The sequence below is a fragment of the Gopherus evgoodei genome, chromosome 8 (assembly GCF_007399415.2).
Source record: "Gopherus evgoodei ecotype Sinaloan lineage chromosome 8, rGopEvg1_v1.p, whole genome shotgun sequence".
Taxonomy (NCBI): Eukaryota; Metazoa; Chordata; order Testudines; family Testudinidae; genus Gopherus; species Gopherus evgoodei.
This window is the reverse complement of record NC_044329.1, coordinates 14509602-14532858: the sequence shown is the minus strand read 5'-3', so window position 1 is coordinate 14532858 and position 23257 is coordinate 14509602. Positions and strand designations below refer to the sequence as shown.

The following is a 23257-nucleotide window of genomic DNA, read 5'->3' as shown; positions in this document are numbered from 1 at the left end:
GATGGAGGTTTTTGCAACGCTGTTGCAATGGGATCCCGGCGTTATAATCGGTGCCCTAGGAGAGGTTAGATTTATTCTGCATTTAGCCAGTGGGAGCTGGGGCCAAACACTAGCAGGATCCATCCAGCTCTCCCGCTGCCCTACCAAACCCCAGTCGGGCTGCCGGAGCACGTGGTGCTGGGGCTTCAGCCACTCAGCTGTGCACGGCCCCGGAGAAACCCCTCCCGGGCCCGCCTCCCTGCGATCCTCCTCTTCGGGCAGCTCCAAGTGACTAATTTTTGTCATATGACTGTGACACCAAATGGAGTCGGGTTCGCGGAACTAGCTGCCCGCCGGAGGAGTTCGCTGCTCCAGCCCCAGCGCCTCCGCTGGGTGGGGGGAGAGAGAAGGAGGCTGGGGGAGCAGCGCGCCCCAAAATGCCACCCACCCTGTTTCAGAAGCTCTTCAACAAGAAGTACGGGCTGATTTCCCCTGCCCGGGACTCCAGGGAGGAGTGTGTCTTCAGGTAAGGCGGGGGGAGCCCTTGCCCCTGCTCGGGCCAGTGTGTTACCTTTTAGCCTGTTTGTCACCCCCCTTCCCCCCGCCAAGGAAGAGTCCAGAGAGGAGGGGGTCGGGGGGGGGGGGTCTCATTCCCTTTCTGATTGTGCGCGCTCTGAAGACTCTCGTGTGCACGATTCGATACGCTGCTGAGTTGGCTCCTGGGCCCCTTGCAGCCCCCCTCCTCCGTTTGACACACATGTAGTTTGCATGTCTTCTTTCTCTTCCTCCCCACCCTCTTTCCCAAGAGAGCCCCGGGGGTGGAGAGGTTTCTTGGCCTGGGTTCCTCCGGCCACACAATAAGCTAGACGGAAACCCCTGATGTGCGTTTAGCAATGCACTAGGAGGACGCATGCAACATTGTTTCTCCGGAGAGCTTTCCTCGTAAAGGTGCCCTCGGTGTGCCCTCCTCTTGCGGCGCCCCTTGGGGATACCAGCCCTCCGAGCCGCCGCTCTGCAGGGAAGCTCATTTTCATCGCCGTCCTGCTTGGAAAAAGTTGCAGAGCAGAAGTAGCCCCTTGGTGACGCCCCCCAAGATGAGCTGCTTTCTCCGATCGGGTTGTGACTCTTCCTTTCGGTGTGGATTGGGGTCTCTTTCTCCCTTCCCTGTCCCCAAATTCCCCCCCCCCTTTTTCCCCGCCTTTGATGCGTCTAAAGCCCCTTTTCAAAAAAACGCCATTCTTTTGGCTTTCTTGAAGTTGGGCAACGGTTGCTATCTGGCAAGAGCGACCTTAAAAAACAGTCAGAGAGAAGAGCAAATGCGAAATGTGTGGCTGCCAACAGAAGTGTAGGGTTACTCCTGAAATCTGTCATGATCTAACCACAACAGAACTGAATCCATCAAAGGGTGCCAAACTCAACACGTCAAGAAAAAGAAAAACGCTTGCCCCCCAAGAATGTTCCTCCCTCTTCACCTCTTACAATTAAATGTTTCCGTTTGACCTGGCTGTATGTGTAATTCCCTCAGTATTTCTGAAATCCTAACAGTCTGTGGTTTTTGTTGTTGTTGTCTGGAGAAAGCAGATCCCTAGAGGTCCGTGGACTCTTGTCTGGTATAAGAACTTGAGTTTGCCGTTTTGCAGTTCTTTATGAAGGCTCCAGTGAAAAGTTAAAAATCAGGGACCAGAACTACTCTTTTTTGGCAGTTTTCCCATGTTGTGACCTATAAAAATTTTAAAAATAAGTTTTTAAAAGGTTGACCTCGGAAAAGGTATTTTAGGTGTCTATAAAATAATAATAGTAATAGATACACAGAATAGTACCTACCTAGTAGATTTCTGTAGTGCTAATCAGCTTCCAGTCACAGTTGGAGTAGCAAAAATCTGGTCTAGTTGGAAACTATTAATTTAAAATACAATCATGATTTTGTAACTAAAATGTAAATGATACTTTCTTTGCATTTATTGGCATGAATAGCATAATCTGACAATATTGATATTTTAAATTTGACTACTTGGAACCTCTCTTCATTTAATATTTTGAATATCTTTTTGAGTTTCATTGCATGATGTAACAGCAAAAGTGTAGCCCTAGGGCTGCCCTCTGGAATGGTATATCTGTTGATCAAAGTTTCTTTGGTTGTTGAGACTGTCATTGCAAGTATCCGGGGCGGTAATTAGTTAACACACTCACTATTCTCTCAACATAGCCATTTTCTCAGCATACTGATTAATCTTCTGTGTTCTTAGGAAGTCAGTGAGAACTTTTGGAAATAACCTAGAATCCAATGTTATAAATGTTGGAATACACCTTTAACAAAGTTTGTTTATAGCTGCCAAAACACCTTCATTTCATTTTCCTGCTTAGTGGTTCATTTTTTTACTGACACTTTGGACGGTCCACAGTTCCTCTGTAATAGATGCGTGTGTGTTTTCTAGATCACTTTAATATCTTGCGTCTAGCTCTCATGACTGGGAAAGGGCTCAAGGGCTGTTCTAGCCAATTATATCGTACCTGTTTCTCATGCTGCTAAGACACTTCTTAATGATAATCTTCTACTGAGGATTTGGTGTATAACTCAACAGGTGCGTTCCACACACTTGGGGATAATCTGAGGATTGTTTGTTGTAAGGAAGAAAAAATTTAGTATATCATCCTCCAACATCTTTTTTTTCCCCTTTAACACAGAATATTGTGTGCCAGAACTGGACATGTGTTTTTCCAATTACCGTTTTTTTCCTGTAGTACAATTTAAGATATTTTTATATGCTGAATCTATTAGTGGTCATATTCAGATTTTTTTAGTTTTATTTCTAAAATATAGCTAAATGGAGACACTGTTAATAAAAAGGTGTCTTCCTAACCTTCCGTTAATATTATATTTTGCTAAACTGAATTTTCCAATGATAAAACTGAATAACAGGCCTATGTAAGGTACCATGCTAAAGTCAATAATCAGCATAATAGTTGTATTCTTATAAAGGAAAGTGAAAGTGCATTCAACCCTTGGAGTGTGCACAGAATTCCTTTAAAGCCATAAAGGTAGGAAACAGGTATTTTACTTTAAATAAGGCCCTGCCTGAATTCCAAATACTGCATGAGTGCGGAATCAGACTCATATTTCATGAAAGGAAACCAAACTTCTCATATGATCTGGGCCAGCCTACTAGTAGCTGGTAAGCACTTAAAAGTCCAGTGCATCCTCCAAATGTTTGTTGTGTGTTGATATGAAATTCAAAGGAGAGGGAGGATGGTCTTGTGGTTAAAACACTGGCTTCTCTTTATAATATTATTATTATTTTGCCACAGACTTCCTTTATGCAAATCGCTTAATTTCTCTCTGCCTCAGTTTCCCTATCTGTAAAATGGGGATAATTCTTAGTGAAGAAGGGCATGTGGTGATGAACTTGTCTGTGAAACTTTGGAAGAATGTGCTATAGAAGGACAAAGTATTTATTAAAATATTAGGGATGAGATTTTAAAGAATCGGTGCTTAAGTTAGGCACATAGGGCATTATCTTGCATCACTGAACTCAAGGATACTGTTGCCATTGATCTCAATGGGAACAGGATCAGAGCCCTAAATCCTTACTGAGGATCCTAAGTAAGTGGCCCAGTTTTTTAAAGTACCCATCAGTTTCATTTTTGAAAAATTGGGTCACATATTTAAAGGGAAAAAAAAGTGTTGGTCTGTGTGTCTGGACTTATTGCCTTCTTTGAGGCAACAGTTATTGCCCTGGGGGCATTTAAAAACAAAGCTGCAACCAACTGTTAAATAGAACATTTTAGAGCAATTGTCATGCAGGGGTATGGAACTGAGTAACTGACATGTGAGTGATATCAAGGTAACTTGGTGCAAGTTACTCATTCTTCCCTAACTATGAATACATTTTGCATTTGAGTCATGCTAGCAAAATTGTTATGAAAATTTACCAGAAGAGGCACAAATTCTACTGAATTTACAATATTTTAATGAAAGCAATATTTTACTTGCTTGTTCCCCCCGCAAATTTATTTACCATGAGTGTGTGGAGTCTTGCAAGGCAGAATCAAGTCAGGCTATGGGAAATCCATCAGGAATGAGTGCTGATTAAATTAGCAGTTCCAGAGTTTTATGATTGATGATGTGGCACTCCCTAAATTAGTAGATTAGGGCCCAATCCTTCAAACATTCCCACACATGTTCAACATTATTTACACAAGTAGTCTTATTGAAATCAATTAGAGTAGCGATGTGGAATGCAGCTAATGTTGGTACGTTGATTACTTGTGTGAGTACTACTTGCAGTGTTTGTACAATATGGTTTCAATCCGAGGACCCAGTTGTGCACGAAATGGAGGAGTAAAATTTTTAGCAGAAGCCATGAAGAAGATTCTAATGTCTTCCTCTTTAACTGCAATATAGCAAGGTTTCTCCTTAGAGAAGTAGCTGCTTTGCCTGTTAATTCATAACTCACTTAAGTGCTCTTAACACAACTCAATTAAATTGAATAAAGTATGTACGCTGTCGCATTTTGATCTAATATGTATTTTAACACCCATATTTTAGCCAAGCTTTATACCAAAGATTTTTTTTTTAATAATTCATGAAGTAATTTCATCTAGTGAGATACCTAAATGCATTCTGTATTAACAGGGAAAAAAGCAGAACATTACTGCAGCCAGCTCAGGGAAGACCTCACTGTGCAGCCACAGGGTTTAAAAAGCAAGTGAAATGTTAGGATACATATGGAATGGGGACTAGCTGGAGAGTGAAGTAATGCCAATGTATAAATCTCAAAAAGGATAAAGATGATAAATGTGTAAACAATGAATGATGCAGAGAAGGGAGATTGGGAACTTCCGTTCGCCCTGTCTCATACTGTGGAAACTGGGGGATATTAAATGAAATCAAAAGGCAAATTCAAATCTTATAAAAGGAATTATATTTTCACACAGTGCAAAACTAGAATGTGGAACTCACCGTGATCTCACTGAGGCCCAATGCTGAGGAGTCCAAAAAGGATTAGACATTTATGGATAGCAAGAATATCCAAGTTGTAATAGTAATTATACGTTTAAAAGAAATATCCCTAGGAATTTTGGAAGGGATATTAACCCTTAACATGCTGTAGGGCATAAGCTAACCTCCGCTACTGGGGAATAGGAGTTAACTTTCTCTGGGGCACCTTACATCATAACTAACTACTGCACGGTTTCTTGAACCTTATTCTGAAGCATCTGGTACTGGTCACTGTTGATGTCAGAATACTGGACTAGATTGACCTCTGGTCTGATCCAGTCTGGTAATTTGGCAATTCCTGTATTTCTGTGTTCCTGTTATTAAAAACAAGTCCATCCAGATTTAAAATTGAGGGTGTTCAGTTATTTATTTTTATATATATTTAAAATAGCCATTAGATGAACCCTGTGCATTATGAATTCTCTAACCAACCTATGTATTAAAAATAAAGCAAAACAAAAAAACAAAATAAAAAAATAAAATCTTATTAAATTAAGCAACATCTGTTGTTCATCTTGCTAAACTGTCACCTTCACAATAAATCCTAATTGCTCTGTTTATATTACTGAATGCTGGAGGCAGGGTCAGAAGGTGGGTAAATATGGAATTTTTTTTTTGGATTTCTAATAGTGCACTACAGTGCTGCATTTAATTGTATGTTACCAGCTACCTCATCGTTCAGTTTATTTTTACTTTTTCTGCAAATGAAATATTCCTTTTATTACAAGTCAAAAACTCAGGAGTTAATGGGAGATGCAGGCTACATCTTTCTATATAGTTCAAGTATGTTGCTCACCTTGAGCCTTTTAAGATATGGGTGCTCAACCTCATTATAGACTCACTCCACTAGTGTGAAGAAATATAGGCCTATAATGTTTAACTGTGGTTTGATGCACTCTTATGTTCTATGTATGACAGAGCCATTGAGCTTCCTTATGCTACACAGAACAGTTCTGTGCACTCGAGTTCTCTTGTGCATCTGGCTATCCCTTCCAGTTAACAGGAGAATAGACTGAATTTGAGAGTCTCTTCAGGTCTGAGCTCAATAGGACCTCTCAGTATCTTGTTTGATCTGAGGAGCTCTAAAGAATAATTTTCCAGTCCTGGGTGGTGTTCCATGAATGTCTGTCAGCTTTATTTTGCTCTTTTCAAAGCATCTGTTATAGGGGTACAAATATGTGGGAATTGTTCCAACTTAAAAATAAACCGTACAAATTCCTCCTCCTGCTAACAGCAGGGAGTATCTCTGCAGACATTTTCTCACCAGATGCTCTTTTTAGATGTTTCTGTATCTGAGGGAGAACACAATTTGCCAAAAGGGAGAGACAGGGAATCAATTACTTTTGTGTCCTCTGCTTGTGTATGGACCAGACCACTTGCAGCGATTCTGGAAACATACTTTTTCTTAGGGTCTTTCTGGAACACAAACTGCTTGATTGATAATGATTTATCAAGTTTCCAGTATATATGAAAGACCTAAGGTTGGCTGTAGAGTAATATTTCCTGAAAGCAGATGAAGCAAGTATCTGCTATCAACCTGGACTCCCTCCGTCTTCTGTTGCAGTAGCTTTAAAATGTATCCTGAGATTTGTTTTATTTTATTTTATTTTATTTTATTTCTTTACATAATATTGGCAGTTGAATTTGTGAAGGGAATTGAAATAAACCCAGGAATGAGAATGGGTAGCATGATACAAAGATGCTCTAGAAGCCAGAGGAAGCAATTCATCTGCATAGCCCTCCCTCTCCCGTCATAACTGATGATAAGCTTCTTCTGCTTCTTTTTTGAACTTGGAAATTAATGGAAATGAATGTCTGAAACAGATTTCTAGTCATGAGGGGTACCTCTCAGGACAGGACGCAGGTGATTTTTTAAAAAAAGGAATGCTGGAGTAAGGTTAATGAGGAGTTGAAAGACCTTTTTAAAACTCATCTTTTAGCCAAACAGTTCCTCAAAAACCTTTCAATAGATTTTCACAGTATTTGTAATCAATAACAATGCAAATGACAAGGTGTTGTTGTGGAAAGCCGCTTTATGTTGTTTTCCCCTCCTTTTCTTAGAATAGAGCCTGTGGGAGTCAGACAGTTTGGAGGTCTTGTGTTATCAGGCTTTGGGCTTGAGCATCCAGAGTGATTTAACCCTATTGATTTAGTTATTGCCAAAACCCCTTTTATGGTTACCATCTGCTGCAAACAAAAAGCCCCACTCCACCCAGTCAGAGGCCTTTTCTGCATCCATCAACAATAGGTGGCTTTGTGTCTGCCCAGCCTGGGCCCAGAGAATCAAACCTATTATTCCATCACTTTAGAAAGCCACTCCAGTTCTAGTGGATAATATGGTTAACGAAAGTCTTTAGTAAGAATATAAAATAACTCCTCAGCTAAGCTATCAGCCAGTCAAGCTGATGTGTCCTCTTTTGGAATTAAAGCTTGTGCAGCCAAGGATATTGTATCAGAAAACTTGTCCGCTTACAAAACTTTTCAAGTCCCTTCAGTAAAGTCTTATTAAAGCCAGTTCTAAAACTCGTCTTGATCAGGAGCCTTATCTGATTTTAATTTGGCAATACCTCCAACAATGCCAGAGAAACTTTAGTCATATACAGATTAGCCGTCCTGAGTTTAGAAGGCTTTAGCTCTGCCAAAAAGCAATTTATAACCTTGTGTCCCACCACATTCTGATGAAGATTTTTTTAAAAAAAGAAATTAAATTTTTTTTAAAAAGCTTCATCTAGGATTTTTGTATTAAACCTTGCTTTCTCTTCTCTTTCTCTTTCTGACATTTCCCCATCCTTCTTTGTTATAATATGAGTGGGAAAGTCTCTGACCTCTTGGCTTACTAATTAGCTTGAGTTTTGCAAGATTTATTATGTATTCAGCTCTCACTAGAAATCGTACTGAAGTTGCCCTCCAGCTATGATCACTTTGACTAGCATTATGAAAGATATTTTTAATGTGCCCTAACTACATTTCTGTTTCTAGAACACTTATTTCAGATAGTCTTTCTTTATTTTGCTGAGGCATTTTCTAACATCTGATCCATTATGTATCCTTTGGCTGTTTAAGTCAGGATTCACCCTTGAGCGCAGAAACAAACAGAACAATAGGTTCAGATTAGCATCCCTGCGGGGTTTCAAAAGTACGTACACTTTTTATTAAGTACTTATTATCCAAGTCTTATGTTACATCAGGCCTGTGACAATCAGTCTGGAATTCCCTGCGGTTCTAGGAGTCCTGCATTCCTCTCCAGGAGGGCAAAAATAAGGATCTCGGCTAAAGGCACAATGTCAATTTGAAAATCACATTTCTGTCTGAAAATGTTGTACCTACTATAGCGACAAGCTAATAAGTAAGATTACGAAAACAGGGTGGGGGAGAGAGGGGAAAGAGTCTCATCTACTTTTTTTCAGTTTGTTTATTTTATGTATTGATGGCACATTGTTTATAGTCAGTTTCACAGTGTCCCTGTAAGGTGTGTTAGGGCTAAATGTGGCCTGTGCTGCAAGCATTATGTATGGGGCAATGCATGATTGTGCTGCTCCAGAAAACAGCTTGTGATACAGCAAGTCACAGGGGAAGAAGATTTTCAAAGGCATAGAGGATAGTTAGGCACTTAACTTCCATTGCAAGTCAGGAGGACTTAGGTGCCTGACTGCCCTTTGTGCCTTTGAAAACTGCCCCATGCTCCAGAGGGAATGTTCCCTGAACCAGTCTGATACCCTGTGTATGCTCTACTCCCACTTCCCCTGCATGTATGGGCGAGGTTGTAGTGCAGTGTTTCTCAAACTGAGGTTGCTGCTTGTGTAGGGAAAGCCCTTGGCAGGCCAGGCTGGTTTGTTTACCTGCCCCATCGGCAGATCTGGCTGATCGCGGCTCCCACTAGCTGCGGTTCGCTGCTCCAGGCCAATGGGGGCTGAGGGACTTACTGGCCGCCGCTTCCAGCAGCCCCCATTGGCCTGCAGCGGTGAACCGCGGCCAGTGGGAGCCACGATCAGCCAGACCTGTGGAAGGGGCAGGTAAACAAACTGGCCCGGCCCACCAGGGGCTTTCCCTATAAAAGCGGCAACGCCAGTTTGAGAAACACTGTTGTAGTGGTTCTGAGGCGGCTGTCTTCCACCTTCCAGTGATACAAGTAGCACCTTACACTCTCCTTTGTGGGTATGCAGGATGGTCACAATCTGGCCCTTTTCAAGGGAGAAACTGAGTAGGTGAAAAGATCTTTCTGCTCCCCTGCTGCTGATTAGAAAATGCCTTTATACTTTTTTTAAAAAAGGAATTAAAAGATGTGAAATCAACCAACTTCAGAACACTAAAGTCATCCTTTGTTCCCCTTAGTAGTGTTACCTCCGTCTTAGTCCAGCTTTTTCAGTGGCCAAGCACTTCTTTTGTGTTCTGTGAGATCAGGTGCTGTAGGCTGTAGTAAAGATCACGAGTTTGTTGTGATACGTGCATGTATCAGCCTTCTGTGTTCTCTGCATTATCACTTCCTCATGCTGGGACAGCACAAGTTTTATGAAGAAGGGTTGCGTTCTAATCTCTGACCTGCTCCAGGCTGCCTCTGGAACAGTGTCTCGCTGTGTTCCACTCCCAGTGTCTTGTCTCCTCGTTAGGATAATGTTATTTGAAATGAAGTTATAGCAAATGAATTATATTGCTTCCCTTTCCATCTTTGGAATCTTAAGGGGTTTAGGGTTGCCAACCCTCCAGAATTGTTCTGGAGTCTGCAGGAATTAAACATTTAATCTTTAATTAAAGATTATGTCATGATGAAACCTCCTGGAATTCGTCCAACCAGAATTGGTGACCCTAGGTTAAAGCTATGCGGTCTGATCTCTGATCTAACCAGTGTACTAAAATGGCTTCCACAGTATCTGCTTAGATGGCCTCCTCTTGCCAGCTGATCAGAGATTCTCCCTATGGTTGATTGCCATCTTTTCATGCATTACTCTGATTATGCCAGGCAGCCTTTTTGTTCTGTGTAGCACATTCTGTGAAGAAAGTGTTACATGGATTTCTGGCTGCCCTCTCTTCCATTGGTTTGTCATGGTGGCAAGTGAGCCAGATATTGTGGCATGGGGGAGGCTGGGGCTTGGGAGAGGAGGCATAGGGTGGGTACTATTTCCATGGTGATAGAGAGAGAGAGCGAGAGAGGCCCTCAGAGCCTGCAGATATGCTGTCAGTGTTAAAATTACCTCCATGTAATGGAACGCAAACACCTCTCCCCATAGTCAAGGTAGTGTAGGTTTCATGACTGAGGTAGGAAGGGTTCTTAGAGGAGTTTGAGGTGCTCTGCACAGCATCCTTCTGTTCCTCCTCCACGTCAGGTCTTAGGTGGATGGGCTCGAGGGGCTGGGAGCACGAAGTATACAATAGCCCCTGAAATTCTCTCGCTGATTTGTTCTGTGATGTGTGCCCGGGGGGGAAGATCCCTTCCCCACCCCAGTCGCTGTTGGAATGATGAGTCAGGAACTACTTGGGTTGACACTTAACGGGTTTTTCAATCCCCTCAATGCTTTTTTTTAGGGGATTTGGCCCTTGTATTCTGCTGAGCTAACACACACTCAGAGCGCATACTAGAAAATAAAAATTGAATTCTTCACAGTGAATTGTTGGATAAACTGACCCAAATGAGTTAGAGGCTGAAACTTGATTTTATTTGGTATAATTCTGTCTTGGTTCTAAAAATGGCTACTTTATAGCCTATTTTACAAGTGGAAAATAATGTACATGGCAGTTTCGTGCTTGCAGGGTGCGTTCTCTCCTGTTGCTACATCTGTAACAGAGTGTCTACAAAATCATATATTTGTGTAACTCCCAGAAAATCACGTCTGTGTAACTTCCAGTGCTCGTTACACCAGGGTAAATCCACCATCCAGTTATGGTAGACTTACACTCGTGTAACTGAGAGCAGAATTTGGCCCCTAGTAAAGCTCAAAATGGTTGGGATATAGTGGGAAGAACAATTTTCTGGAACTATTGCTGTAAGAAAAAGAAATTATGTGAGCTAAATTCTGTCAATTAAAAACAGAAAATAATGTCAGTCATATGTAAATCTCTTGCTAATGCATCAGTTACTCCACTTTACGCTGAGTAGTAACATCACTTGTATTTAAGAAATATTCCTTTGAAAAACTCATTTGCACAATACAAATGTGAGACTAACTGCTTAAGGGATTCAACCATAAAGATTCCATTCAGAAGGGGCAGTCCCTCAGAAGGATTAATCATTTATTTCTAAAAATAAATGTAGACGTGTGTTCTGTTCTGTAGTCATTATGTAGCCTTTACTGTATCAGCTTCAAAGAGGATTTTTTTTAAATGATGCATTTTTCTTTTACTTAATGTTCAGTGGAGACTTTTATGTGGGATAATTTGCACCTATGAAAAAGAATGATTACCTGGCAACCACCTCCTCCCTGCCCACCTCCATCGTGAAACTAGTAGCTTGTGTAGATAATATTATTCAGAATACAATGATGTACTTTTCAGAGGTTTAATAATAATTCCCATTGTAATCAAAAGCAAAATACATTCATTATTGGAACGTGTGAATTACAACAGGAAGTAGTATTCAAAGTACTACATAAGCCTGTAGTATTTGTATTATTTTATAGTGCACACACATACAAGCTCAGAATAGTTCACACTTCAGGAAGTCAGTGCCTCCTTCCCTGGCTCTAGTTCTGTATAAACACCTGAGTTAGTAAATGTCTAAGTGCCACCAGAATGACTTCTTTCTCTTCATTGTATTGTGAACATGTAATAGCCTTTAATTTTTAGATGCCTATGCTTGATGACCTCTGTGTGCCCAAACAAAACCTAAACCCTAAAATCATAATTTAGGCTGTCACTCCAAGTGGCTTTTGTGTATAGGTTGAAACTGTGTTGATAAACCAGACCACATATTTGCCTCAGATTAGAGGGCTTTCTGGATTGATGTCCCTATGCCACTTAGTAATGAACAGATCTGCTATAGAGAGAACCCATACACCCCAGATAGTTCCTGCACATGAATCAGCAGCACCTTGTGATCAATGGCATAAGCATCTGATAGTGTTAGATATATCAATATAGCACGCTATCTCATATCCATTACCCCAGGAGGAATACTCATCAGAACTAACCATCTTGGACCTTGAACGTCATACATTAGTGCTATCTCCATATGGCCTCCAGTATATTTCTCCATGATGTTTTCATTATGTCTCCAGCACTAATTGTGGCCTGAAACCAGCGTAGAACATGTAAGAGAAATAATTCTGTTCTGTCCAGTTGACCCTAGTATTCCTCAAAAACAATGAGGAGTCCTTGTGGCACCTTAGAGACTAACAAATTTATTTGGGCATAAGCTTTCGTGGGCTAAAACCCACTTCATCAGATGCATGGAGTGAAAAATACAGTAAGCAGAATATATATTCTAGCACATGAAAAGATGGGAGTTGCCTTACCAAGTGGGGCTCAGTGCTAACAAGCCAATTCAGTTAAGGTGGAAGTGGCCTATTCTTAATAGTTGACAAGAAGGGATGAATACCAAGGGAGGGAAAATTGAATGAAATGTCTCCAATTTTAGGCCAGTGAATTGGCTTACAGAGCTGACTGTTTCTATTTAAAGGTAGACTGTTTCTATTTAAAGGTGACTAAAATAGTCAGACAGAAAAACATTTTTCATTACTTAAAACATATTTCAGTTGATTCAAGTTACTGGAAATTACTCTACTTTCTTAGTAGAAAAGGAAGTCCTCCTACCGACAAATTGGATGGTTATGAAGAAGCTGAAAAGACTAGAATAAACTCGGTTTCTTAACTACCCACATCTTTTGAATCCAGATCACACATAAAGCACTGATCTTTAATAGGCAAGATCCACATTTTTGAAACACAAAAATAGAAAACATAGTATTAAAAGAGGCAAAGATCAGAGTAGGCTGAAGCAGATTCTTCTGGGGTGATGGATAACATAATTAAGTGTTGCATTTTTAAAAAAACTTTAACTTTATGCTTTATATGTTAAGGTTTTCTCCTCCCATCTGAACAAATTCAGTGAACAAAAGCACCACAGCATTATAAAGTGAAGATAAATTAGATGCACTGTTTGATCTAAATGTGTTTATGTAAAATGTAAAGATCAGTGTATTAAACTATATCCTAATTAATGGACTGCCATATGAAGTGAAGTGCATTTGTGTGTGTGTGTGTGCGTGCATGCGTGTGTGTGTTTTCTCGGATGAATAAGACTGATTCTTTTCAAACTTCAGGGACAGAAGCTGGGATTTCTGTTTCTGAGAATTAATATACAATGCCCAGGGCCGGCTTTAGGAAGTGTGGGGTCCAATTCGAACACTTTTGGCGGGGCCCTGGCAGGGATGACTTAAAAAGAAAAAAGTGTTTAAAAAAAAAAAAAGCCTTCCATTTCTTCCATGTATTATTTACTTTCCATAACTATATAAATAATAAAATTGTATATATGTACATTGCATCATATATGCTGCTGATTGGTTATTAATGAGTGCCATTTCACATGTGTGGGTTCCTGCTGCTTCCTGCCCCCCTCATTGAAGCAGGTGTGCAGGTTACTGGCTTGGGAACTGCAGGGCAGCAGTGGACATGGGGCTGGTTTGAGGCATGGCATGGGCTGACTGGAGGTAGAGTCTGGCTGCAGGCAGGGCAGGGGGTGTGGGGCTGTCTGGAAACAGGGGAGTGTGGGGCAGGCTGGCTTCAGGCAGGGCCACAGGGGGGTGCAGCAGGGGTTGGCAGGGCTGGAGACAGGAGTATGGGACTGGCTGGCTTCACGCAGGGGGTGCAGCAGGGGTTGGCTGAGACAGGGCAGGGGGTCGGTGGGGCTGGCTGTGGGCAGGGGGTGCAGAGCTGGCTGCAGGCAGCGGGGTCGGGGCTGGTGCGGGCCGGGCAGGGGGTGCAGCAGAGGCAGCTGGAGCCCCGGCCCTTTAAAAAGCCCCCAAGCCCCCCGCTATTCCAGGGCTCTGGGGGCTATTTAAAGGGCCCGGGACTCCCGTGCTTCTAGCCCGCCCTGGACCTTTTAAATAGCCGTGGGAGCCCTGGGGAATGCATGGGGGCGGCGGGGCTCCGGCGGCTATTTAAAGGACCGGGGTGGCAGAGGCAGCTGGAGCCCTGGCCCTTTAAATAGCCCCCAGAGCCCCCTGCTACCCCAGGATCTGGGGGCTATTTAAAGGGCCCGGAGCTCCAGCCGGGGGCACGGGGCTTGCCGCGCTCCAGTCGGAGCTCCAGCCAGGAGAGCGGGGCCGTGGGGCTTGTCGCGCTGCGGCCGGAGCTCCAGCCAGGGCCGCGGAGCTTGTCGCGCTCCGGCCGGAGCTCCAGCTGAGAGAGCGGGGCTCTGGGGCAGCCGCGCTCCCTGAGCGCTTTGGTCAGGGGAGCGGGGCCATGGAAGACCCCGGAGCAGACCGCAGCCGGGGTAAGTAAAAAAATTTAAAAGGAACCTAAAGCGCAGGGCCCTCTTAGGCGCTTGGCCCGATTCCCAGGAATCGGGCGAATCGGCCTAAAGTCGGCCCTGACAATGCCATTCGCCCATTAGCCTAAGGAGATGTTTTTCCACCTTCCTTTAGCACTTTTCATTGCAAGGCTTCCCTTCATGTTTGTTGTCCTTTAGTAGCCCGCAGAACAAGTCAGATAAATTGTGCTCATGAGAGGACACTAGTCAGCAACCAAATGGAAGAGGGAGCCATATAAACAAAGTAAAACTCAAGAAGTGTATTAGTTACTGAATGGACTGGTAACTGGCATGGAAAACCGGGAATGTAACTGCAGCACAGAAGAGAATTAGAAATAAAGGTAAACCTAAAGAGCTCACTCTAGCAAAGTGCTGAGCATCCTCAACTCCAATTGAAGTCTATAGGAGTCGAAGCCACTTAGTGCTGTGAAAGCTAGGGCCCAGTATGGAGAACACATCAGGGTGAAGGGGTGAGAGAGAGGTCAGAACTGAATGAAACAGGAAGAAAGAGAGACCAGTCAAGCAAGTCAAACTTCATTGCATCGTGACCCCCCCGCCCCCAACAACTAAAATTACTATATGAGCCCAGAAGGGGGGACCGAAGCTTAAGCCCGCCCAAGCCCCACTGCCTCGGGTGGGGGTGGCTCGCTCCCAGCTACAATGTAGAGGTACCCCATGTGCCCTCACTTGGGCCCCTTTGTTCTTTATCAGCAGATGCATGGGCTGTGTCCACCTTCAGCATGTCTGCAGGAAAACGGCAGTAGATTTGATTTGGAATCCATGTTTGTTTGAAAGAAGTAACATTAAAAATGGCACATAATTAAAAACTAAAGTTGCTGTGAATGTTGAATGTAGGGTGGCCAGATGTCCTGATGTTAGGGGCTTTGTCTTATATACACAACTATATCTCTCCCCCTGCTCCCCGCAGAGTGTCCTGATTTTTCACACTTGCGATCTGGTCAGCCTAGTTGGATGTGAAGTGGTAACATTCTGCAACTCCCCTTTCAACCTGGAAAACATAAACACTCTCTCTCTCTCTGGCAGCCTTCAAGGGAACTACACTGAAATGTAGTGCAACAATAAATCGGAGGGAGGAGAGACACACATGAAAGAATTAATTCACCTAAATGCTCCATGCACCTCTTTCTTCTTTATTTTCCTTGAATTCTGTCTGTTGTTCTCTCTGCTAGTGACATCCATTTTCCTCTGCTTTGGAAAAGAAATTCATGTTCTCTCTCTCTCTCTCTTTTAAAGAAACAAGTGAAGCCAGGTCACTTTCCTCCCTGTTCTTTTGTCCTTTTCCAAATTACCCCCTTTCTTGGAGGCCTGCTGTCTCAGCCTCTCCCTCTTTCATGTTCGTTCTGGCTGCTGCACCATCCTGTTTTTGTGCCACAGGCTGCAGAGCAAAAGCTGCTAGGATCTTTACTCGGATAATTTTAAGTGACATACACAATGCCAAGGAGGGGAGCAGGGGACAGGAACAGAGCAAGCAATTATATTGCCAACAGTGCCTTTAGAAAAGCCAGCCTGAACAAAGTCTGGTGGTATTGACAACTCAAGCCATCCAACTTGTGAGCCATTCTTTCTAATTGATACAGCAGAATAGATGGCTTCTTGTCATGCTATTAATGGTTCACAACAGGATATCCGTGGCACCAGCTTTCGTAGGGTCCTCCCATCCTCCAAATGCTCACGTGAACTGATTTAATAGAGGAAAAAAGCTAGACAAAAAATGCTAGTGTTCCTTTTTGCGCTGTAGTCAGAGTAAAGCCAAATCTGCTGCTCCCTGGGGAATAGGGGGAACACTAGGTTTTTGTTCCATTTTTTTTTTTTAACGGTTTTACATGAACGAAACAAAAAGTGCTTGCTGACATTGTGGGTATCCTGCAGTGGATCAGATCAGTGCTACACCAGAAACGGTTTGTTCTGCTATAGCAATGATTGTGTCACCAAGAGGCAGACAGGAGTCACTCTAGCCATGCCAGACAAGCCGCTGTGTTGGCTTAGGTTGACTTGCACAGCACTCTGAACTAGTTCATTAGTGTTAGCAACAAAACGGGTGGATTTTATCATATATATTTTAGTCTATCTCTATAGAATACAGCCTATCCAACTGCACAGTGTAGCTTTTATCAGCTATTTCTGTTGACTGCATACATTGTGAAGGCAAAATTTGATTTGTTTTGTATGCGCCGCCTGAACCCAGTGATAAAGACGGTGCTTGTTCTAATGTGTACAGTTGGGTGTATTTCATTACGTAATAAAGGTGAGACAAGGTGGCTGCTGTTTCCTTAATTTTAAATTTCTCTGTTTTGAACCTTTGTACTAAGTTTGACCAACCAACCAAAGTGACATAGGCACTTAGGGCCAGATTTTCAAAGGTATTTAGGCACCTGGAGATTCAGATAGGGGCCTCGTGGGATTTTCATAAGTGCCTAAGATTAGGTGCCTCGTTCCCATTGAAAATCCCACTAGGTGCCCATCTGCATCTTTAAGCACCTATATACCTTTGAATGTGTGGCACTTAGGAGCTTAAGTCCCATTTTCAAAAGTGACTTATACTCTTAGGCGCCTAAGTCTCATAGAAACCGTGGGATGTAGGCTCCTAAATCACTAAGGCATTTCTGAAAATTTTACTCATAATCTCCATACAGTATGTGTTCATGGCTACAGTTTTAAAAAATGACTAATGATTCTGGACATCCTACTTGAGACACCTTTAAAAAAGGTTGATTTTCAGAAATTGGGTGCTTGGCTTTTTCTGAAAATCCCATCCCCATTTAGATGGCAAGTTGGGCACCCAAAAGCACCTGTCACTGTTGAAAATCTTGGCTATATATATCGTAATATCATTTTTTTTAAAGCACTGTGTATTATTATTTTCAACCTTGTACCCTTATTATTGTACTGCTGGGTGTAGCATAATTTATAAACCCAAGGGGAAAACCATCAATCTAATAATACTTCATTTTCCAGCCTATAAACTCTCCTTTTGCAACAGCTTATAAACACTCCTTTTCTCCATGTTGCTGTTCACAGTTGGCTGAGTTCAATGAAACGAGCATATGAGAGAGACAAAAGATGATACGTTGAGTGCCACTCAAAAATAGATTGGAGAAATAATGTAATTCTATAAAACCTCATTCATAAAACCTTTCTGTGCATACTCCCCCACCCCCCTTCCTCAGCATGTGTTTGACATTCAAGTCAACTCTATATAAAGCAGACCTGAGAAGACTGAATCTGGATTGGGTCTGGGTTCAGTAATTCTGAAAATACCTTGTAATTTTTTCTGTTGAGATGCTGGCCCAAAATGATGTATTCGAACAGAGATTTCAGCTGTACCTGCACTATAAAACAGATCCCTTTCCAATCTGGGATCTAACTTGATTGACTATGATGGTAGAGATGGGTTTCAAATGCAGTCCACCTTCCCTTCTAACTGCAATGTGAAGGGATCCAGGTTTCAGTGTCTAGATTTGGCCTGTCTTTACTCTGGTATTTGGTTATTTTTTCAATAATCTGAATTTGACTAGGCAATTCCATGCAGCTAAGCACTGATGATGTGACAATGCTCCTTCACGTCCTTCCAGGTGATGGTACAAGGCCTCATCCAGGAAGTGTCTGGGCATTCACCTGTACTCTCATGCTAGGCTGCTGTTTTTATCCTTGTGCTTAGTTTTGAGCCTGTGAATAATTCTGATAATGTCAGTGGGATGACCCGGAGGTTAATAGCTAAGCACATGCCTAAGTGCTGTGCTGGATCGGGGGACCAGAGCGCTCTGCATTTTGTAGGATCAAGTTTGTGGTTCGCTTTGGTTCTCAACTACCAGGCTATCCCATTTTTCTACTTTTGCAAACCTCAGATGGAGGAGTTGTTCTGTGAGTGTGTTCAGATGTCCATTCTTTTTTTGTCCTGATCTCCTTGCAGTTATAGAATATTAAAGTCACATTAATTAGTTTCTTTCAGTGTCTGCTCTATATAGGCCTACCTGAAGTAGTTTCAGGTCACCTTAAAAATCTTAAATTGGAAAAGCAGTGAGCAGTATCACTCTTGTTATGGAGAATTGAGCAGTCTAGACTTTTTCTTCACAGTACCCACATGAGTCTTGTAGTATTTGAACAGACAGAAATGGACTCTCTTGTTTCTTCTGCAAGTTAATTATGAAGGGGCCCATCCAGCTTCTAGACCCAGTAGGGTAGAAACTGAGTGGGAATATTCCGTACTTGAGTTTGAACCAAGTTGCCGAGAAATGCCCTCATAAGAATGGCCATACTGGGTCAGACCAAAGGTCCATCTAGCTCAATATCCTGTCTTCTGACAGTGGCCAATGCCAGGTGCCCAAGAGGGAATGAACAAAACAGGTCATCATCAACTGATTCATCCCCTGTCACCCATTCCCAGCTTCTGGCAAACAGTTCCTGAACTTGCCCATACTGGCTAATAGCCATTGATGGACCTATCCTCCATGAACTTATTTAGTTCTTTTTTGAACCCTGTTATAGTCTTGGCCTTTGCAACATCCTCTGGTAAGGAGTTCCACAGGCTGACTGTGCGTTGTGTGAAAAAATACTTCCTTTTGTTTGTTTGAAACCTGCTACCTATTAATTTCATTTGGTGACCCCTAGTTCTTGCATTTTGAGAAGGAGTAAATAACACTTCCTTATTTATTTTTCTCCACACCAGTCATGATTTTATAGACCTTTTTTAATATCATATCCCTCCTTAGTCATCTCTTTTCCAAGTTGAAAAGTTCCAGTCTCTCCTCATATGGCAGCTGTTCCATATGCCTCCTTGAAGGCAAACTGTAGTATAGACCCACTTTGTTAATTGCTATCCTTAGGAGGCATCGATATTCTTCAGTACATCTCTTAAAGGATGCACAACTGCCCATCTGCTTCAGAGGTGGGCTGTTGTTCTGAACTAAGGAGCTGGTCTACACACCCTCTGGTCACAGAACTGAAACAAACAGGAGTTCTGCGTACACAGGGGCTTGCAGAATTGGGCCATAAATCAGCAAAAGCAATGAAAAGAAGACAGTACCATTTGAAGACATCTGAAGCCACTTAAGTTAAATTGTCCAGGATGATCAGTTATCCACTGCCGTTGTCTATCTCTGCATCCCCATTAAGGCCAGGCTATAGAATGCTTCAACATTCTCCAAAGGTTTCTATTGCTGTTAGTAGCACAGTTGATGCTAGAAGTGCAATTACTCTAATTTTGTTTTTTCGCACCTACTATCCTGACTCTGATCTCTCTGTGTCCCTGTCACTGAAGCATAGGCTCAGCAAGACTGTCTCCATAGTTTTAGGCCAGCAATAGTACTTGTTAGATGACTATGTAAAGGTTGAGGTATTAGATGAGACATGTTCATCTTGGTTTGTGTTAAGGGTGCTCTGAAACACCATCTTGGATTGGTCATATCCCCATTTGTCGGTGAGTGCTGACTTTCACTATAATTTAAATTATATATTGGATTTTCATTAATCTCCTGTTCAGAGCTATTCTTTTATGCTTTTGGTTTTTTAGTAGCATGTATCAGAACTACTTTTTATTCAATATGAACAATTTGGTTTTCATAAGGATCATTATATACTTCTTAATCATGTGACACAGCTGTCTGTTATATCAGCTAAGGCACAAGGAAGATGTATTCCCAGAGACTGGTGGCTTAGTGCCCCTTTGCTGAAGTTAATTACAATTAGATAGTGATGACTGGGCTCAAAAGTTGTAAGTAAATTGAAATTTATCTTCTGCAACGCTGACAAGAAAAAGTTGACTACAGAAGAAAGATAGTTTAGAACTTGGGAAAACTTGCTTGGCTACAGACTTCCTGGGTGACCTTGGTCCAGTTACTTAGTGTCTCTGTGCCTCAGTTTCCTATTCGTAATATGGGGAAAAAGCATCTCCGAGCCTCATGGGAGTGTGGTGAGGAGAACTATCTTACAGACTGGGAGGTGTTCAGGCACTATTGATGTGGGGGCCACCTAAGTAGAAAAGATAGAGAGCAGTGCCCACAAACATTAACCTCTCATGTCTTCTCCATCCCAGCGTTGTATGAGAGGAGGGGGAGAAAAACAAATCTCTTCAATTCACACCTTCTTCCTATCTGTTTCCTAGGGCGTCTTATGATAGATAGATGCATCTTTCTTTTATGTCCTGACCTTTCAAACAGCTGCTGCTGAATGTTGCTTCTATTGCCATGAATATTGTCCTTGACTACTTGTAGTTAAACACAGGTATTGACTGCTGTAGTCTGTAATATGTTTGCAGGATCAGGCCCTCGAATTTTAAGTTGTTCAGGGACTTCAGAAATTAAACATCCACAGCTGGCCCAGGTCAGCTGTTTCAAGCTTGCAGGGCTTGGGCTGTGGGGCTGTAAAATTGTGGTGTAGATGTTTGGGGTTGGGCTGGAGCGCAAGTTCTGGGACCCTGCAAGAGAGGAGGGTCCCAGAGCCCAGGCTCCACCCTGAGCCTGAATGTCTACCCTGTGGTGTTACAGCCCTGCAACCCAAACCAGCTGACACGGGCCAACTGCAGATGTTCAGTTGCTGTGTAGACATACCCTGTTTGTTTTGTGCAAAGCCAAGAGCCTGTTGGCTCTTAACAAATGACAGAGAATCACTGGAAGTGATGAGCTGACAAGTGTTGGCCATAATTTATTTTCAATACTGTTAGAAGTTCATTGGGTAATATGCAATATGAGTGTATAGGAACATCACCATAGTTTATAACTGTACTGTATTTCATTCTTTATATCTTAACTTGTTACACTTGTTTAGATAATCAAAACCTGTGTTTAGCTTGCAGTTGTTCCTGTGTAACTGAGACTGAATATTTGGTGCATTCCAAAAACCTTGATTCAGCAAAGTGTTTAAATGCATGCCTTACTTTCAGCCCCTAAATACCGTATTTCCATTGACTACTCACATGCTTAGAGTTAGGCACATGTTTAAATAGCTTGCTGATTTAGGGCCTAATATTTGTAAAGGAACCTTTATGATTAAAGGGCCCATGAGGAAGGATAAATCCACAAGTGTCTAAAAATGTTGCTATTGAAATAAATGATCTAGTAAAGATTCAAGGTTGTATATAAAGATCCCATGCAGTATTTTTCCCATGGAAATAAGCGGTAGGTGTCTAACACATCCAAATGAAATAAAACACAGTCTGTGGAAAAGTCATTAGTTCACCATTACTTAATGTCAGTTTTATAGGAATATTTTTATAAATGATCCAGTAACATAATGAGTTAACGTACACTGAGTAACAATGAAATGCTGTGTCAAATAACTGTGAAACCAGATTTCACACTGAAAATGTTAAAGTATTTTAAGTGTCAATATGTCAGGCTTTAGTTCAATTAAATACATGTAGATTAATTTCCTCCAACTTTTCTGACTGTAAATATCCACACTGTTTGCAGATTGGTTTACGTTATAATGAACATTGATTTTTTTTTAAGAGTCTGTTGCTATTGCAGCTAGGCCCAGTACAAAAAAGCTGTTTGCCAAAAGGAAACCAGAGAAATACTGCCGTGGCCAGGATCGTATCCTGGGACAGTTGCTCATACACTTAAAATAAAATAAATGCTTCATATCCTGAAACAACTCAGACCTGGATCACCAGAGGAAAGAGCCTGCTCTCAGAGAGCTCTACCTACATTCCTTGCAAGGTTCAGTCTAAAAAATGTAAGAATTAGAATATCCCAGCTGGTCTTAACTTCAGTGACTAGGATAAATGAATAGGGGTCTCTTGGGTATCCAATTCCCAGACCATTCAAATGTTTGCTTCTTAGCAAAAGGCTGAAGTGATTTGGAGATTAGCTTATGTGTAAAGAAATGTCCATTTTGCCTGTCAGAACTGGATGTCCCCTCTCTGCTTTGCTAATATAGAAACTGGCAGAACAGGCATGACTATTTCTTTGGCATTAGGGCTTGCATCCTTGTTTGCTTGCATCTCATTCGTATCTCATGACTGAATGAATCAACACATAATTAAGTGGTCACATGAGGGATGTAGTAAAATGTTACTCATACCCTGATCATTGTGAATCTATGGAGCATCACTGCTGACGTCTATCTTCTTCTTCTTTGTCTGAGAAATCCTGAATCACAACCAAATACTTTTTTTCTCCAGGATAATGGATTGAATAAACTGCTGGAGAACCTACCCTCTAAGAATGATACATGGGGTGGGGCGACAGAGGGGAATGGATGGAGCCATTGGAATGGTTGAGTTTACACATGTGTTTTCAAGACATTGGAGGATTTTTAAGATATTGGTCCGTGTGCCCCCACAAGCTCCCTTTGATTCCTGCTGGAGATGAAATTGGTGGCCAAGGAATGCAGGATGAGGCATTCCGGCTGGTTTGGCATTTGTGCGTGAAAAATAACTAATAGCCTGTTTTAATTTTGATTTGTTTTTTAATTGCATCAAGTTACAGAGGCTGTCGCAATCGCTTTCCAAGTCCGGTTGGCACATACTTGTCTGGAGATTTATTGGGTTCTCAATTATCACCTAGTCACAAGTGCAGCCACCTTAATCAATTATATGGACGTGGACTACGGCCAAAGAATGTTCAAATCCCCACACTACATGTTCAAGCCATATCACTTTCACAGGCAAGGCAGTATTTTTCCCTTATAAGATTTGGGAAACAAACCCTGCAGCGCATTTTTAAAATATATAAACAGGTTGCTTCATTGATGCTGGCAACCTCTGTCATATACTGGGCTCCAGAGCAGCATGTGTGGATCTTCTGAGGTGGTCATTGGGAACTAGGATTGTCAGGTGTCCGGTTTTTGATTTTGTGCCA

General features: G+C 42.1%; 1 protein-coding gene across 1 annotated transcript in view; it reads left to right on the top strand.

The window, feature by feature from the left end:
* The first annotated feature begins 271 nt into the window (after positions 1 to 271).
* The window catches only part of FNIP1 (folliculin interacting protein 1), a 92774-nt gene continuing 69788 nt past the window's right edge, over positions 272 to 23257 (top strand). The window contains 2 exon segments of the mRNA XM_030573059.1: positions 272 to 373; positions 376 to 505. Coding sequence (XP_030428919.1) covers positions 286 to 373; positions 376 to 505 — 218 coding nt within the window. The 5' untranslated portion in view covers positions 272 to 285.